At 56.3% G+C, this 19367-nt stretch overlaps 1 protein-coding gene across 1 annotated transcript; it reads left to right on the forward strand.

The window, feature by feature from the left end:
- Window positions 1-4530: 4530 nt before the first annotated feature.
- On the forward strand, window positions 4531-16079 carry LOC308231260 (leucine-rich repeat LGI family member 4-like; the record flags this gene model as incomplete). Its single annotated transcript, XM_080636444.1, has 9 exons — window positions 4531-4730; window positions 6552-6623; window positions 7954-8025; window positions 8141-8212; window positions 9998-10069; window positions 11067-11236; window positions 12005-12169; window positions 13191-13699; window positions 15777-16079. 9 exons carry the CDS (start codon window positions 4531-4533, stop codon window positions 16077-16079), a joined length of 1635 nt encoding a protein of 544 aa, XP_080492570.1.
- Window positions 16080-19367: the final 3288 nt, after the last annotated feature.

The raw sequence follows: 19367 nt of genomic DNA on the forward strand, positions 1-19367 counted from the left end.
GGCAGTTTGGGGCAGTTTGGGGCAGTTTGGGGCAGTTTTGGGGTGGTTTTGGGGTGGTTTGGGGCGGTTTTGCGGCAGTTTTGGGGTGGTTTTGGGATGGTTTGGGGCAGTTTTGGGGTGGTTTTGGGGTGGTTTGGGGCAGTTTTGGGGTGGTTTAGGGCAGTTTGGGGCAGTTTTGGGGCAGTTTGGGGCAGTTTGAGGCAGTTTTGGGGTGGTTTTGGGGTGGTTTGGGGCGGTTTTGCGGCAGTTTTGGGGTGGTTTTGGGATGGTTTGGGGCAGTTTTGGGGTGGTTTTGGGGTGGTTTGGGGCAGTTTTGGGGTGGTTTAGGGCAGTTTGGGGCAGTTTTGGGGCAGTTTGGGGCAGTTTGGGGCAGTTTTGGGGTGGTTTTGGGGTGGTTTGGGGCGGTTTTGCGGCAGTTTTGGGGTGGTTTGGGGCAGTTTGGGGTGGTTTGGGGCAGTTTTGGGGTGGTTTGGGGCAGTTTTGGGGTGGTTTGGGGCAGTTTGGGTCCTGTATCACGCACTGAGGATGAGGAGGATGCCCAGGAGGAAGAGGACGCCGGCGAAGATGAGGCCCCCAATGCGCAGGGTCTCATAGTCTGTGTATGGGCACATGTATGTACAGGCACATATATGTACAGGCACATATATGTACAACTACGTGTATGTACAGGCACATGTATGCACAGGAACATGTATGTACAGGAACATGTATGCACAGGAACATGTATGTACACGTGTGTACAGCCCATATACACATATAGACCCACATATGGGTACAGCAACACACATGTACAGCCGCATACATGTACACATGTACAACCACATACATGTACATGCGTGTTCTCACCATAGCTGAAGCGATCCTGGTCCGAGGGGGGCTCTAGATGGGGGGGGTGGTGTGTGTTTAATGATCACATGACCAGGGTCATGTGTCCCCCCCCATTGACGGCCCCTTTACCTGCAGCTGGGGCCATGGGACAACACGCAATGACACGTGATGACACACGTGTGAGAGCCTGGGGGGGGGAGAGACCACGTGTGTGTGACGTCATGGGGTGTCATACGTGTGCGGGCAAGGGCCTTAAAATGGGAGGGAAGGGGCAAAATCGGGGGAAACGAGGCAAAAAGTGGGCAAAATTGGGGAAAACCGGGGGAAATTGGGGCAAAATGTGCAAAAATAAGGGAAAATTGAGGAAACCAGGGAAAAGTGGGCAAAAATGGGAGGAAATGGGCAAAAAATTGGGCAAAGTCAAGGAAAAATGGGGGAAAATAGGGAAAAATGGGAAAACCTGAGGAAAAACTCAGAACCAGGGCGGAACCAGGATAAAATGGGCAAAAGTGAGGAAAAGCTGGGGGAAAACGGGGAAAAATGGGGGGAAATGGGCAAAAATTGGGGGAAACGGGGAAAGTTTAGTGAAAATGGGGAAAAATGAAGGGAAACGGGCAAAAAATTGGGAAAAAGGGGGAAAACTGGACAAAACCAGGGGAAAATGAGGGAAAATGCGGGAAAAATGGGCAAAACCAGGAAAAACAGGGAAATGGGCAAAAATAAGGGGAAACGGGCAATACTTGGGCAAAAGTAACGAAAACGGGAATGAAAAATGGGATTAAAAACGGCGTTAGAACGGGTGAAAACGGTGTTAAAACGGGCGAAAACGGGTGAAAACGGTGCTGAACCGGGTGAAAACGGTATTAAACCGGATGAAAACGGTGTTAAACCGGGTGCAAACGGTGTTAAACCGGATGAAAACGGTGTTAAACCGGGTGAAAACGGTGTTAAACCGGGTGAAAACGGTGTTAAACGGGTGCAAACGGTGTTAAACGGGTGCAAACGGTGTTAAACCGGGTGAAAACGGTGTTAAACCGGGTGCAAACGGTGTTAAACCGGGTGAAAACGGTGTTAAACGGATGCAAACGGTGTTAAACCGGGTGAAAACGGTGTTAAACGGGTGCAAACGGTGTTAAACCGGGTGAAAACGGTGTTAAACCGGACGAAAACGGTGTTAAACGGGTGCAAACGGTGTTAAACCGGATGAAAACGGCCACAAACGGTCAATAACGGCGGAAAACGGTCCCGGAGTCGCCCCAACAGGGGGCAACGGCCGTTGCCGTGGGAACGTGACCTTGGTCCCTGCCCCGCCCCTATCCCGGCACTGGACCCCTCTGTACTGGGGGTACTGGGGAGCAATGGGGAGCAATGGGGGTAATGGGGGCAATGGGGGCAATGGGGGCAATGGGGGGTAATGGGGGCAATGGGGAGCAATAGGGGGCAATGGGGGGGAATGGGGGCAATGGGGGGCAATGGGGGATGGGGGCAATGGGGGGCAATGGGGGCAATGGGGGGAATGGGGGGAATGGGGGGAATGGGGGCAATGGGGGCAATGGGGGGGAATGGGGGCAATGGGGGGGCAATGGGGAGCAATGGGGGGGAATGGGGGCAATGGGGGCAATGGGGGGGAATGGGGGCAATGGGGGGCAATGGGGGGAATGGGGGCAATGGGGGCAATGGGGGGCAATGGGGGGCAATGGGGGGGGAATGGGGGCAATGGGGGGCAATGGGGGGCAATGGGGGGGGAATGGGGGCAATGGGGGGCAATGGGGGGCAATGGGGGGGGAATGGGGGCAATGGGGGGCAATGGGGGGCAATGGGGGGGCAATGGGGGGCAATGGGGGGGAATGGGGGCAATGGGGGGGCAATGGGGGGCAATGGGGGGGAATGGGGGCAATGGGTGGCAACGGGGTGCAATTGAGCGCCCATAGGAAGCCCCCCCCCAGAGGACACGGGGTCACCCAAGGTCAAGGTCAAAGGGGGGGTCCCTCCCCCCCCCCCCCCCCCCCCCGTACCTCGATCCCGAGCGCGGCTCCCCCCAAGCGCGGGTCCCCCCGAGGCCCCGCCCCCTCCCCAGGCCCCGCCCCCCCCGAGGCCCCGCCCCCCCCGGGGTTATCTTTAGCCCTTTCGTACCCAAAATAGCGGTGACGTCAGCGGCAGCGCGAGGGGCCCCGGCCCCCCCCCCCCCACTGACACCCAGTGACCCCCCCAGTGCCCCCCCCATAGACCCCCCCCATTCCCCTCCCAGTCTCCCTATGGCCCCCCATAGACCCCACTATAGACCCCCATACCCAGCCCCGTGGCCCCCCCGAGACCCCCCATAGACCCCCCATAACCCCCATAGACCCCCCCACAGACCCCCTATAGACCCCCCTATAGCTTCCCTATAGCCCCCTATAGACTCCCATATACCTTCCATAGACCCCCCTATAGCTTCCCTATAGTCCCCTATAGACTCCCATATACCTTCCATAGACCCCCCTATAGGCACCCCCCTTAGACCCCCTATAAACCCCCCTGTAGCCCCCCATAGACCCCCCTATAGCCTTCCATAGACCTCCCCATAGACCCCCCTTTACCCCCCCATAGACTCCCCCATAGACCCCCCATAGCCCCCTATAGACCCCCAATACCCCCCCTATAGCCCCCCCATAGACCCCCTATAGCCCCACAATAGACCCCCCTATAGGCCCCCTATAGCCGCCCCATAGCCCCGCAATAGGTCCCCATATAACCCTCCATATACCCCCCTATAGCCCCCCTATAGACCCCCTCATAGACCCCCCCCATAGACCCCCTATAGCCCCACAATAAACCCCCCTATAGGCCCCCTATAGCCGCCCCATAGCCCCGCAATAGGTCCCCATATAACCCTCCATATACCCCCCTATAGCCCCCCTATAGACCCCCTCATAGACCCCCCCCATAGACCCCCTATAGCCCCCCTATAGTCCCCCCATGGCCCCCCCATTCCCCCCCATACAAAGCCCCCTTTGTCCCCCCTTGGCCTGGGGCCCCGCTCCAACAGCGGCGCCTTTGTCCGATGGGGGGCGCCCCGCGAGGGGGCGGAGCCTCGGCGGGGGCGTGGTCTTAAGCCCCGCCCCTTGCCCCGCCCAGCCAATCCGGAGCCGCCATCGAGCCGCGCCGCTGCCATAGAGAGCAATAAGAGGGGGGGGGGGGGGGGGGCGAGGCTTTTGGGGGGGCTCTTTGTGGGGGGCAGTTTTAGGGGGGGTCAATTGGGGGGGTCTATAGGGGGCAATTGGGGGTCCATAGGGGGTGTTTGGGGTCTATAGGGGGTATTTGGGGTCTATAGGGGGCACCTGGGGGTCTTTAGGGCGTATTTGGGGGTCTATAGGGGGCAATTGGGGGTCTATAGGGGGTAATTTGGGGTCTATAGGGGGTATTTGGGGTCTATAGGGGGCAATTGGGGGTCTATAGGGGGTAATAGGGGGTCTATAGGGGGTAATAGGGGGTCTATAGGGGGGAAATTGGGGGTCTATAGGGGTTATTTGGAGGTCTATAGGGGGTAATTGAGGGGTCTATAGGGGATATCGGAAGGATCTATAGGGGTAACTGGGGGTCTATAGGGGGTATTTCGGGGGGTCTACAGGGGGTATTTGGGGGTCTATAGGGGTTATTTAGGGGTCTATAAGGGGTAATTGGGGGGGGGCCGCTATTAGGGGTCCATCGGGAGGTCCCATTATGGGGGTGCCCATGGGGGGGGTCCGGGGGTGCCGCGGGGCCCCCCCTCTGCTCCTGGCTCTGTTGGTGCTGCTGGGGGGGGGGCCCGTAGGGAGGATCCATTGCGGCTGCCCGGGGGGGTGCGACTGCGACCGAGAGAGCGCCCTCTGCCGGGGGGGGGCGGGATTGCCCCAGGGGCTGCCCCCCCGCCTGGCCACGCTGTGAGTGATGGGAACCCCCCCCCATAACCCCCCTATTGGACCCTTCCATTGGGACCCCCCCATAACCCCGCTATTGGACCCTTCCATTGGGAACCCCCCCACATAACCCCCCTATTGGACCCTTCCATTGGGACCCCCCCACATAACCCCCCTATTGGACCCTTCCATTGGGACACCCCCCCCATAACCCCCCTATTGGACCCTTCCATTGGGACCCCCCCACATAACCCCCCTACTGGACCCTTCCATTGGAACCCCCCCATAACCCCGCTATTGGACCCTTCCATTGGGAACCCCCCCACATAACCCCCCTATTGGACCCTTCCATTGGGACCCCCCCCATAACCCCGCTATTGGACCCTTCCATTGGGAACCCCCCCACATAACCCCCCTATTGGACCCTTCCATTGGGACCCCCCCACATAACCCCCCTACTGGACCCTTCCATTGGGACCCCCCCATAACCCCGCTATTGGACCCTTCCATTGGGAACCCCCCCACATAACCCCCCTATTGGACCCTTCCATTGGGACACCCCCCCCCATAACCCCGCTATTGGACCCTTCCATTGGGACCCCCCCATAACCCCCTATTGGACCCTTCCATTGGGACCCCCCCCATAACCCCCCTATTGGACCCTTCCATTGGGACACCCCCCCCCATAACCCCGCTATTGGACCCTTCCATTGGGACCCCCCCATAACCCCCCTATTGGACCCTTCCATTGGGACCCCCCCATAACCCCCCTATTGGACCCTTCCATTTGGACCCCCCCATAACCCCCCTATTGGACCCCCCCCATAACCCCCCTTTAGACCCCCATTGGGCCCCCCCACCCCGGAACCCCCCTATGGGACCCCCATTGTGACACCCCCCCCCCCCCCCCAATGGAACATTCCGCCCCCATTTGACCCCCCCCTTAAGGGCCTCCACCCGTGACGTCATCCCCTTAGCCCCGCCCCCTGCAAGGGAGGGGGGACGGGAGGGAGCTCTGCTCCTTTACTCCCATTAGATCCCAGTTTAACCCAGTTTAACCCAGTTTAACCCCATTAGATCCCAGTTTAACCCAGTTTAACCCCATTAGATCCCAGTTTAACCCAGTTTAACCCAGTTCAACCCCATTAGATCCCAGCTTAACCCCATTAGAACCCTGTTCAGCCCAGTTTAACCCAGTTTAACCCCATTAGACCCCAGTTTAACCCCATTAGACCCCGGTTTAACCCAGTTTAACTGCATTAGAACCCAGTTCACCCCAGTTTAACCCAGTTTAACCCCATTCGATCCCAGTTTAACCCAGTTTAACCCCATTAGACCCCGGTTTAACCCAGCTTAACTGCATTAGAACCCAGTTCACCCCAGCTTAACCCAGTTTAACCTCATTAGATCCCATTAGACCCCAGCTTAACCCATTCTAGCGCCAGTTTAACCCAGTTCACCCCAGTTTAACCCAGTTCACCCCAGTTTAACCCAGTTTAACCCAATTTAACTGCATTGCGAACCCAGTTTAACCCAGTTTAACCCCATTAGACCCCAGTTTAACCCGATTTAACGGCATTAGAACCCAGTTCAGCCCAGTTTAACCCCATTAGAACCCAGTTTAACCCGATTTAACGGCATTAGAACCCAGTTCAGCCCAGTTTAACCCCATTAGAACCCAGTTTAACCCGATTTAACCGCATTAGAACCCAGTTCAGCCCAGTTTAACCCCATTAGAACCCAGTTTAACCCGATTTAACCGCATTAGAACCCAGTTCAGCCCAGTTTAACCCCATTAGAACCCAGTTTAACCCAGTTTAACCCAGTCCATCCCGGTCTCCGCAGGTCCCTGGTGCGCCGGCAAATCGAGGTCCTGGGGGAAGGCAGCTTCCGGGACACCCCGGCCCTGCAGCTGCTGTAAGGACCCCAGCGAGGCCCCTATGGGGCCCTATGGTCCATATGGTCCATATAGTGTCCAATGGTGTCCCTATGGTGTCCCTATGGTGTCTATAGTGTCCCTATGGTGTCCTTATGGCATCAATAATGTCCCTATGGTGTCCCTGTTGTCCTTATAATATCCCTATGGGTGTCCCTATGGCGTCTATAGTGTCCCTGTGGTCTCTATAGTGTCCCTATGGTGTCCTTATGGTGACCTTATGGTGTCTATACTGTCCCTATGATGTCCTCATGGCATCTATAATGTCCCTATGGTGTCTATAGTGTCCCTATGGGTGTTCCTATGGTGTCCCTATGGGTGTCCCTATGGTCACTATAGCATTGCTATGGTGTCCCTATGGTGTCTTTATGGCATCTCTAACATCCCTATGGTGTCCCTGTGGTCCGTATAGTGTCCCTATGGTGTCCCTATGGTGTCTATAGTGTCCCTATGCTGTCCCTATGGTCCCTATAGCATCCCAATAGTGTCCCTATGGTGTCCCTATGGTGTCTATAGTGTCCCTATGCTGTCCTTGTGGTCCCTATAGCATCCCAATAGTGTCCCTATGCTGTCCCTATGGTCCCTATAGCATCCCAATAGTGTCCCTATGGTGTCCCTATGGTGTCTATAGTGTCCCTATGCTGTCCTTATGGTCCCTATAGCATCCCAATAGTGTCCCTATGCTGTCCCTATGGTGTCTATAGTGTCCCTATGCTGTCCTTGTGGTCCCTATAGCATCCCAATAGTGTCCCTATGGTGTCCCTATGGTGTCTATAGTGTCCCTATGCTGTCCCTATGGTCCCTATAGCATCCCAATAGTGTCCCTATGCTGTCCCTATGGTGTCTATAGTGTCCCTATGCTGTCCTTGTGGTCCCTATAGCATCCCAATAGTGTCCCTATGGTGTCCCTATGGTGTCTATAGTGTCCCTATGCTGTCCCTATGGTCCCTATAGCATCCCAATAGTGTCCCTATGGTGTCCCTATGGTGTCTATAGTGTCCCTATGCTGTCCTTATGGTCCCTATAGCATCCCAATAGTGTCCCTATGGTGTCCCTATGGTGTCTATAGTGTCCCTATGCTGTCCTTGTGGTCCCTATAGCATCCCAATAGTGTCCCTATGGTGTCGCTATGGTGTCTATAGTGTCCCTATGCTGTCCCTATGGTCCCTATAGCATCCCAATAGTGTCCCTATGGTGTCCCTATGGTGTCTATAGTGTCCCTATGCTGTCCCTATGGTCCCTATAGCATCCCAATAGTGTCCCTATGGTGTCGCTATGGTCCCCATACTGTCCCTATGGGTGTCCCTACAGGTTGATCACTGCCGGGCACTTGGGGACCATTGGGGACGGGGCCTTCTCTGGACTGGTGCTGCTGGAGTACCTGTGAGTGGCACTGGGATAGACTGGGAGGGCACTGGGGCCATACTGGTCCATACTGGTCCATACTGGTCCATACTGGTCCATACTGGTCCATACTGGGCGTTCCTGGTGTCCCCAGGTTCATTGAGGACAACGATGTGGGCTCCATCGCCCCTACAGCACTGAGGGGGCTCCGGGGGCTGCTTTACCTGTGAGTCACTGGGGGGCACTGGGAGGTCCCTATGGGGCTCTATGGGGGCTCTATGGGGGCTCTATGGGGCTCTATGGGGGCTCTATGGGGGCTCTATGGGGCTCTATGGGGGATCTATGGGGGCTCTATGGGTCCCTATGGGGCTCTATGGGGCTCTATGGGGCTCTATGGGGTTCTATGGTGGATCTAAGGGGGGTTGGAGGTGGCTCTATGGGGAGATCTATGGGGGTCTGTGGGCACTTTGAGGTCCTTGGGGACATTTGGGACACCCATTGGGACTTCCTAGCCCCATACCCCATACCCCATATCCCATACCCCATATCCCATATCCCATATCCCATACCCCATACCCCATATCCCATATCCCATATCCCATACCCCATATCCCATATCCCATACCCCATATCCCATACCCCATATCCCATATCCCATACCCCATACCCCATACCCCATATCCCATACCCCATATCCCATATCCCATACCCCATATCCCATACCCCATATCCCATATCCCATATCCCATACCCCATACCCCATATCCCATATCCCATACCCCATATCCCATATCCCATACCCCATACCCCATACCCCATATCCCATACCCCATACCCCATATCCCATATCCCATATCCCATATCCCATATCCCATACCCCATATCCCATACCCCATACCCCATATCCCATATCCCATACCCCATATCCCATACCCCATACCCCATACCCCATACCCCATATCCCATATCCCATACCCCATACCCCATATCCCATACCCCATATCCCATATCCCATATCCCATATCCCATACCCCATATCCCATACCCCATACCCCATATCCCATATCCCATATCCCATACCCCATATCCCATATCCCATATCCCATATCCCATATCCCATACCCCATATCCCATACCCCATACCCCATATCCCATACCCCATACCCCATACCCCATATCCCATACCCCATACCCCATATCCCATATCCCATACCCCGTATCCCATATCCCATATCCCATATCCCATACCCCATATCCCATACCCCATACCCCATACCCCATATCCCATACCCCATACCCCATACCCCATATCCCATACCCCATATCCCATATCCCATATCCCATATCCCATACCCCATATCCCATACCCCATACCCCATATCCCATATCCCATATCCCATACCCCATATCCCATATCCCATATCCCATATCCCATATCCCATACCCCATATCCCATACCCCATACCCCATATCCCATACCCCATACCCCATACCCCATATCCCATACCCCATACCCCATATCCCATATCCCATACCCCGTATCCCATACCCCATACCCCATATCCCATATCCCATATCCCATACCCCATACCCCATATCCCATACCCCATACCCCATACCCCATATCCCATATCCCATATCCCATACCCCATATCCCATACCCCGTATCCCATACCCCATACCCCATATCCCATATCCCATATCCCATACCCCATACCCCATATCCCATACCCCATACCCCATACCCCATATCCCATATCCCATATCCCATACCCCATATCCCATACCCCATACCCCATACCCCATATCCCATATCCCATATCCCATACCCCATACCCCATATCCCATATCCCATATCCCATATCCCATATCCCATATCCCATACCCCATACCCCATATCCCATATCCCATATCCCATACCCCATATCCCATATCCCATATCCCATACCCCATATCCCATACCCCATATCCCATACCCCATATCCCATATCCCATATCCCGTATCCCATAGGAGTTTGGCCAACAACCGCTTGGAGACGCTGCCCAAGGGCCTCTTCCAAGGCCTGGAGACGCTGACCCAGCTGTAGGTGACAATGGGGGGCTACGGGGGTCCCCATTGATCCCCATTGGGTCCCATTGATCCCCATTGGGTCCCATTGACCCCCCCTTTGGCCCCCATTGACCCCCATTGGCCCCCATTGATCCCCATTGACCGTTAATCCCCATTGGTCCCCCTGACTCCATTGATCCCCACTGGTCCCCATTGACTCCATTGAGCCCCATTGATCCCCATTGATCCCCATTGACTCCATTGATCCCCACTGGTCCCCATTGACTCCATTGAGCCCCACTGGTCCCCATTGACTCCATTGAGCCCCTTTGGCCCCCATTGACTCCATTGATCCCCACTGGTCCCCATTGACTCCATTGAGCCCCATTGATCCCCATTGATCCCCATTGACTCCATTGATCCCCACTGGTCCCCATTGACTCCATTGATCCCCACTGGTCCCCATTGACTCCATTGAGCCCCTTTGGCCCCCATTGACTCCATTGATCCCCACTGGTCCCCACTGACTCCATTGAGCCCCACTGGTCCCCATTGACTCCATTGATCCCCACTGGTCCCCATTGACTCCATTGAGCCCCATTGGTCCCCTTTGATCCCCACTGGTCCCCATTGATCGCCACTGGTCCCCATTGACTCCATTGATCCCCATTGGTCCCCACTGACTCCACTGAGCCCCATTGGTCCCCTTTGATCCCCACTGGTCCCCATTGACTCCATTGATCCCCACTGGTCCCCATTGATCCCCACTGGTCCCCATTGACTCCATTGATCCCCATTGGTCCCCATTGATCCCCACTGGTCCCCATTGATCCCCACTGGTCCCCATTGACTCCATTGATCCCCATTGGTCCCCATTGATCCCCACTGGTCCCCATTGACTCCATTGATCCCCACTGGTCCCCATTGATCCCCACTGGTCCCCATTGACTCCATTGATCCCCACTGGTCCCCATTGACTCCACTGAGCGCCATTGGTCCCCATTGATCCCCACTGGTCCCTATGGGGCAGGGACCTCCGGGGGAACCCGTTCCAATGCAACTGCCGCCTGCGCTGGGTCGTGTCCTGGTTGGGCAGCGTCACGATCCCAACGGAGCCGGGCCGGTGCCACGGCCCCCCCCAGCACCAGGGAACCCCATTGGAGCAGCTCCAGCCCCGCGACTTCCAGTGCCTCACCTCAGGTATGGGGCTGACCCATAGGGACCCAGCATGGCCCCATAGGAACCCATTGGAACCCATCATAGACCCATAGGAACCCATAGGGACCCAGCATGGCCCCATAGGAACCCATTGGAACCCATCACAGACTCACAGGGACCCAGCATGGACCCATAGGAACACATAGGAACCCACTGGAACCCATCATAGACCCATAGAAACCCATCATGGACACATAGGAACCCATTGGAACCCATCACAGACTCATAGGGACCCAGCATGGACTCAGAAGAACCCACTGGAACTCACTATAGACCCATAAGAACCCATAGCAACCCATCATGGACCCATAGGAACCCATCATGACCCATAGGAATCCATGATGGACCATAGGAACCCATCATGCACCCATGGGAACCACATCCAGACCCATAGAAACCACATCCAGACCCATAGGAACCTCAGCTTGACCCATAGGAACCACATCCAGACCTATAGGAACCCATGGTGGTCCATGGGAGCCCAACACGGACCTATGGGAACCCATCATAGACCTATGGGAACCCATCATGGACCTATGGGAACCCATCATAGACCTATGGGAACCCATCATGGACCTATGGGAACCCATCATGGACCTATGGGAACCCATCATAGACCTATGGGAACCCATCATAGACCTATGGGAACCCATCATGGTCCTATAGGACCCCATCCCGACCCCATCCGGGCCCCCTGGGACCCCATTGCCGGCGTCCAGGACCTGATGGGACCATGGGGTTGCCCCATAGAGCTTCGCCCCTTCCAGTCCCTGCCCTTCTCCTCGCTGGCGGCTGAGCCCTTCGCTATGGGGGGACACCCAGGGGTGGCCTTGGCCCAGCCCTTTGCTGGGGCTTGTGCCCTACTGGAATGGGACCAATTGGCCGGGCGCTTCCGAGCCCCCACCATCATCAATGGTGAGTCCCATTGAGCTCCATCCCCATCACCTGCCCATTGAGCCCCATCCCCATCACCTGCCCATTGAGCCCCATCCCCATCACCTGCCCATTGAGCTCCATCCCCATCACCTGCCCATTGAGCCCCATCCCCATCACCTGCCCATTGAGCTCCATCCCCATCACCTGCCCATTGAGCTCCATCCCCATCACCTGCCCATTGAGCCCCATCCCCATCACCTGCCCATTGAGCTTCATCCCCATCACCTGCCCATTGAGCCCCATCGCCATCACCTGCCCATTGAGCTCCATCCCCATCACCTGCCCATTGAGCCCCATCCCTATTGACCCCATCCCCATCGACCCCATCCCCACCGACCCCATCCCCATTGACCCCCATCCCCATTGACCCCATCCCCATTGACCCCATCCCCCTTGACCCCATCCCCATTGACCCCATCCCCATTGACCCCCATCCCCATTGACCCCATCCCCATTGACCCCATCCCCATTGACCTCCATCCCCATTGACCCCATCCCCATTGACCCCATCCCCATTGACCTCCATCCCCACTGACCCCCATCCCCATTGACCCCATCCCCATTGACCCCATCCCCATTGACCTCCATCCCCATTGACCCCCATCCCCATTGACTTCCATCCCCATTGACCCCATCCCCATTGACCTCCATCCCCATTGACCCCATCCCCATTGACCCCAATCCCCATTGACCCCCATCCCCATTGACCTCCATCCCCATTGACCCCATCCCCATTGACCTCCATCCCCATTAACCCCCATCCCCATTGACCTCCATCCCCATTGACCCCATCCCCATTGACCCCATCCCCATTGACCTCCATCCCCACTGACCCCCATCCCCATTGACCTCCATCCCCATTGACCCCCATCCCCATTGACCTCCATCCCCATTGACCCCATCCCCACTGACCCCCATCCCCATTGACCTCCATCCCCATTGACCTCCATCCCCATTGACCCCATCCCCACTGACCCCCGTTCCCCCTCACCCCCCATAGGCACGGCTCCCGTCGCCTGCCACCCTCTGCCCCTCGCCGGCTCCCTGGTGCTGGTCATGGCCCAGCTCAGCGGCGGCTCCTCCGTCTGGCGCCGCTCCGGCGGCCCCGGCTCCCGTTTCGTCCGCCTCCAAGCCCTGGGCAGCGGCCGCCTCCGGCGCCCCCACGCCGTGGCCAGCGCCCGCCTCGGCGGCCACTGGTACCTGGGGGTGGCCGATAGCTCCAAGGGGGGCACCAGCACCCTCTTCAGGTGGGGGGGACGCGGCTTCTACCCGCACCAAGCCCTGCGGCCGTGGCACCGCGACACCCACCTGGAGTTCCTGGAGCTGGGCGGGAGCCCGGCCCTGGTGCTCTGCAGCGGCTCCCGCCGGCCCCTGGTCTATCGGTGGAGCGGGGCGGCCTTCACGCCCCACACCGACATCCCCCACGTGCCCGATGTCTACGCGGCCAAGCACTTCCGGATGCGGGGCCACGTGTTCCTCTGCTTGACCCGGTTCCTTGGGGACGCCAAGGTGAGGGGGACCTGGGCCGGGGGGGGGGGGGGGGGTTATGGGGTGATGGGTGTCTAATGGGGGATGTGGGGGTCGTGGTATGGCCCCTGGGGCGCGTCAGCGCTGTGTGGGCATGGGAGGCCACCGGCGTCATGGGGGAGGCAACGTGGCCCTGGGTGTGATGGCCACCAGCCAACAGACCTCAACTCGACTCAACCCAACCCATTCCTATGATGATCATCAACCAACTCAAGCCAAGCCAAGCCAAGCCAAGCCATGCCTCTGATGACCATCACCCAACCCAATTCAACCTAACCCAACCCAACTCAACCAAAGCCAATTCAACCCAACTCAACCCAACCCATCCCTATGATGACCATCACCAAACTCAACCCAACCCAATCCAACCCAACTCAACCCAACCCATCCCACTGACGACCATGACCCAGTACAACCCAACCCACCTCAATCCAACCCACCTCAACCCAACCCATCCCTATGATGACCATCACCAAACTCAACCCAACCCAATCCAACCCAACTCAACCCAACCCATCCCACTGACGACCATGACCCAGTACAACCCAACCCACCTCAATCCAACCCACCTCAACCCAACCCATCCCTATGATGACCATCACCCAACCCAACCCAACTCAACTCTACCCATCCCTTTAATGACCATTATCCAAGTCAACCTAACCCAATCCAACTCAACCCAACCCATCACTCTGATGACCATCACCCACCTCAACCCAACCCAATTCAACCCAACCCATCCCTATGAAGACCATCAGCCAATCCAACCCAACCCAACTCAACCCAACCCATCCCTATGATGACCATCACCCAACCCAACTCAACCCAACCCATCCCTATGATGACCATCACCCAACCCAACTCAACCCAACCCATCCCTATGAAGACCATCACCCAACCCAACCCATCCCTATGAAGACCATCACCCAACCCAACCCAACCCATCCCTATGATGACCATCACTCAACCCAACTGAACCCAACCCATTCCTATGAAGACCATCACCCAACCCAACCCAACCCATTCCTATGAAGACCATCACCCAACCCAACCCAACCCATCCCTATGAAGACCATCACCCAACTCAACTCAACCCAACCCATCCCTATGATGACCATCACTCAACCCAACTGAACCCAACCCATCCCTATGAAGACCATCACCCAACCCAACCCAACCCATTCCTATGAAGACCATCACCCAACCCAACCCAACCCATCCCTATGAAGACCATCACCCAACTCAACTCAACCCAACCCATCCCTATGATGACCATCACTCAACCCAACTGAACCCAACCCATCCCTATGAAGACCATCACCCAACCCAACCCATCCCTATGATGACCATCACCCAACCCAACCCAACCCATCCCTATGAAGACCATCACCCAACTCAACCCAACCCAACCCATCCCTATGATGACCATCACTCAACCCAACTGAACCCAACCCATCCCTATGAAGACCATCACCCAACCCAACCCATCCCTATGATGACCATCACTCAACCCAACTGAACCCAACCCATCCCTATGATGACCATCACCCAACTCAACCCAACCCATCCCTATGAAGACCATCACCCAACCCAACCCATCCCTATGATGACCATCACCCAACCCAACCCAACCCATCCCTATGAAGACCATCACCCAACCCAACCCATCCCTATGATGACCATCACCCAACCCAACCCATCCCTATGAAGACCATCACCCAACCCAACCCATCCCTATGATGACCATCACCCAACCCAACCCAACCCATCCCTATGAAGACCATCACCCAACCCAACCCATCCCTATGATGACCATCACCCAACCCAACCCATCCCTATGATGACCATCACCCAACCCAACCCAACCCATCCCTATGATGACCATCACCCAACCCAACCCAACCCATCCCTATGAAGACCATCACCCAACCCAACCCAACCCATCCCTATGATGACCATCACCCAACCCAACCCATCCCTATGAAGACCATCACCCAACCCAACCCATCCCTATGAAGACCATCACTCACCTCAACCCACCCCATCCTTCTCCATGCAGGTGATGCGCTGGGAAGGCTCCATGTTCCGGGAGGTCCAGCAGGTCCCGGCCCGCGGCTCCATGGTCTTCCAGCCCTTGGCTGTGGCCGGCCAGCGCTACGTCCTGCTGGGCAACGACTACGCCCCGAGCCGCGTCTATCGCCTGGGGCCTGGTGGCCACCTCGAGCCCATCCAGGAGCTCCTGGCCCCATCTCCTCGCTCCTTCGCACCCATCTCCATGGGGCACCGGCACTTCCTGGTGGCCTCCAGCTTCAAAGGGGCCACCCAGATCTACCGCCACGTCACCATAGACCTGGGGGCCTGAGGGCCACCGAGGACACCCCATGGTGGTGATGGGGGATGATGGACACCAAGGCACCAGCTACGTTGACCCCGTGTCACCATTGGCCACCACTGAGCACCCATGGCATCTCCTGGTGCCACCATCAACCCAATGGCACCATTGACCCCATGCCACCATTGGGCACCATTGACCACCCATGGCATCTCCTGGTGCCACCATCAACCCAATGGCACCATTGACCCCATGCCACCATTGGGCACCATCAACCCAATGGGACCATTGGCCCCATGTCACCATCAGCCACCATCAACCCCATCTCACCTCCTACTACCCCCATATCCCTTTGTCCCCTCTTGTGCCCTGATGCCACCACCCCTCAATAACCACAATGCCCCCAAATGTCCCCTTTTAAACCATCATTTTTTATTCAGTGCCCCTTTTCTTGCTGCTTTCGGAGGGTTTCACCCCAAAATGAACCCCCCCCCCATGTCCCCCATCTCCACTGGGGACACTTGGGGTCACCTCAACACGTGCTGGTGGCTCCTATGGAGAGATGAGGGTCAGGGGGGGATCCAAAGCTTTCGGTTATGGTTACTATGGGGTGACCCAATGTGGGGGGAACACTTGGGGACGTACCAGGAGCAATGAGGTGGGAGGATTCCGGGGGGGGACAACGGCGGCTGTGGGAGTAGGAGGGGTTGGCATCTCCTATAGCCTATATCCCATATCCCGTATCCCATATCCCATATCCCGTATCCCATATCCCATATCCCATATCCCATACCCCATATCCCATACCCCATACCCCATACCCCATACCCCATACCCCATACCCCATATCCCATACCCCATATCCCACACCCTATATCCCATATCCCATACCCCATATCCCATATCCCATATCCCATACCCCATATCCCATATCCCATACCCCATACCCCATACCCCATATCCCATACCCCATACCCCATATCCCATATCCCATACCCCATATCCCATATCCCATACCCCATACCCCATACCCCATATCCCATATCCCATACCCCATATCCCATATCCCATACCCCATACCCCATACCCCATATCCCATACCCCATATCCCATACCCCATACCCCATACCCCATACCCCATACCCCATATCCCACACCCTATATCCCATATCCCATACCCCATATCCCATATCCCATATCCCATACCCCATATCCCATATCCCATACCCTATACCCCATACCCCATACCCCATACCCCATATCCCATACCCCATACCCCATATCCCATACCCCATATCCCATATCCCATATCCCATATCCCATACCCCATATCCCATACCCCATATCCCATATCCCATATCCCATATCCCATACCCCATATCCCATATCCCATACCCCATATCCCATATCCCATACCCCATACCCCATACCCCATATCCCATATCCCATACCCCATATCCCATATCCCATACCCCATATCCCATACCCCATATCCCATACCCCATACCCCATATCCCACACCCTATATCCCATATCCCATACCCCATATCCCATATCCCATATCCCATACCCCATATCCCATACCCCATACCCCATATCCCATACCCCATACCCCATACCCCATACCCCATACCCCATACCCCATATCCCATACCCCATACCCCATATCCCATATCCCATATCCCATATCCCATACCCCATACCCCATATCCCACACCCTATATCCCATATCCCATACCCCATACCCCATATCCCATACCCCATACCCCATACCCCATACCCCATATCCCCATACCCCATATCCCATACCCCATACCCCATACCCCATACCCCATATCCCATACCCCATACCCCATACCCCATACCCCATACCCCATATCCCATATCCCATACCCCATATCCCATATCCCATACCCCATACCCCATATCCCATACCCCATACCCCATATCCCACACCCTATATCCCATATCCCATACCCCATATCCCATATCCCATATCCCATACCCCATACCCCATACCCCATATCCCATACCCCATACCCCATACCCCATATCCCATACCCCATATCCCCATACCCCATATCCCATACCCCATACCCCATACCCCATACCCCATATCCCATACCCCATACCCCATACCCCATATCCCATACCCCATACCCCATATCCCATACCCCATACCCCATACCCCATACCCCATACCCCATATCCCATATCCCATACCCCATATCCCATATCCCATATCCCATACCCCATATCCCATATCCCATATCCCATATCCCATATCCCATACCCCATACCCCATACCCCATATCCCATATCCCATATCCCATATCCCATACCCCATATCCCATACCCCATACCCCATATCCCATATCCCATATCCCATATCCCATACCCCATACCCCATATCCCATACCCCATACCCCATATCCCATATCCCATACCCCATATCCCATACCCCATACCCCATATCCCATACCCCATACCCCATACCCCATATCCCATACCCCATATCCCACACCCCAAGGCCTACCTGGCTTTGCTCCCACACTTGCACTTCCCACCTGCCAATGGGACACAAGAGGTGACCACGTCACCTCCCATAGGTGACACTGAGCCCAGGGGCCCCCCACTGAAACAAGGACCCCCCCATTGACACTTGGGGACCCCCCCATTGACACTCACTGAGGAGGACGATGATGCCAACCACGCACAGGACAGCGGCCACCACCAGCCCGGCCACACGCAGGCGGTGCCAGTCTGGGGGGGGACACATGGGGACAGCCCTGTCACCCCCATTGGGGTCCTCAATGTCACCTCCATTGGGTCCTCAATGTCACCCCATTGGGTCCTCAATGGCGCCTCCATTGGGTCCTCAATGTCACCCCATTGGGTCCTCAATGTCACCCCCATTGGGGTCCTCAATGTCACCTCCATTGGGTCCTCAATGTCATCCCATTGGGTCCTCAATGGCGCCTCCATTGGGTCCTCAATGTCACCCCATTGGGTCCTCAATGTCACCCCCATTGGGGTCCTCAATGTCACCCCATTGGGTCCTCAATGTCACCCCCATTGGGGTCCTCAATGTCACCTCCATTGGGTCCTCAATGTCACCCCATTGGGTCCTCAATGGCGCCTCCATTGGGTCCTCAATGTCACCTTCATTGGGTCCTCAATGGTGCCTCCATTGGGTCCTCAGTGTCACCCCATTGGGTCCTCAATGGCGCCTCCATTGGGTCCTCAATGTCACCTTCATTGGGTCCTCAATGGTGCCTCCATTGGGTCGTCAATGTCACCCCATTGGGGTCCTCAATG

Source organism: Psittacula echo, assembly GCF_963264785.1.
Source record: "Psittacula echo genome assembly, chromosome: 33".
Lineage (NCBI taxonomy): Eukaryota > Metazoa > Chordata > Aves > Psittaciformes > Psittacidae > Psittacula > Psittacula echo.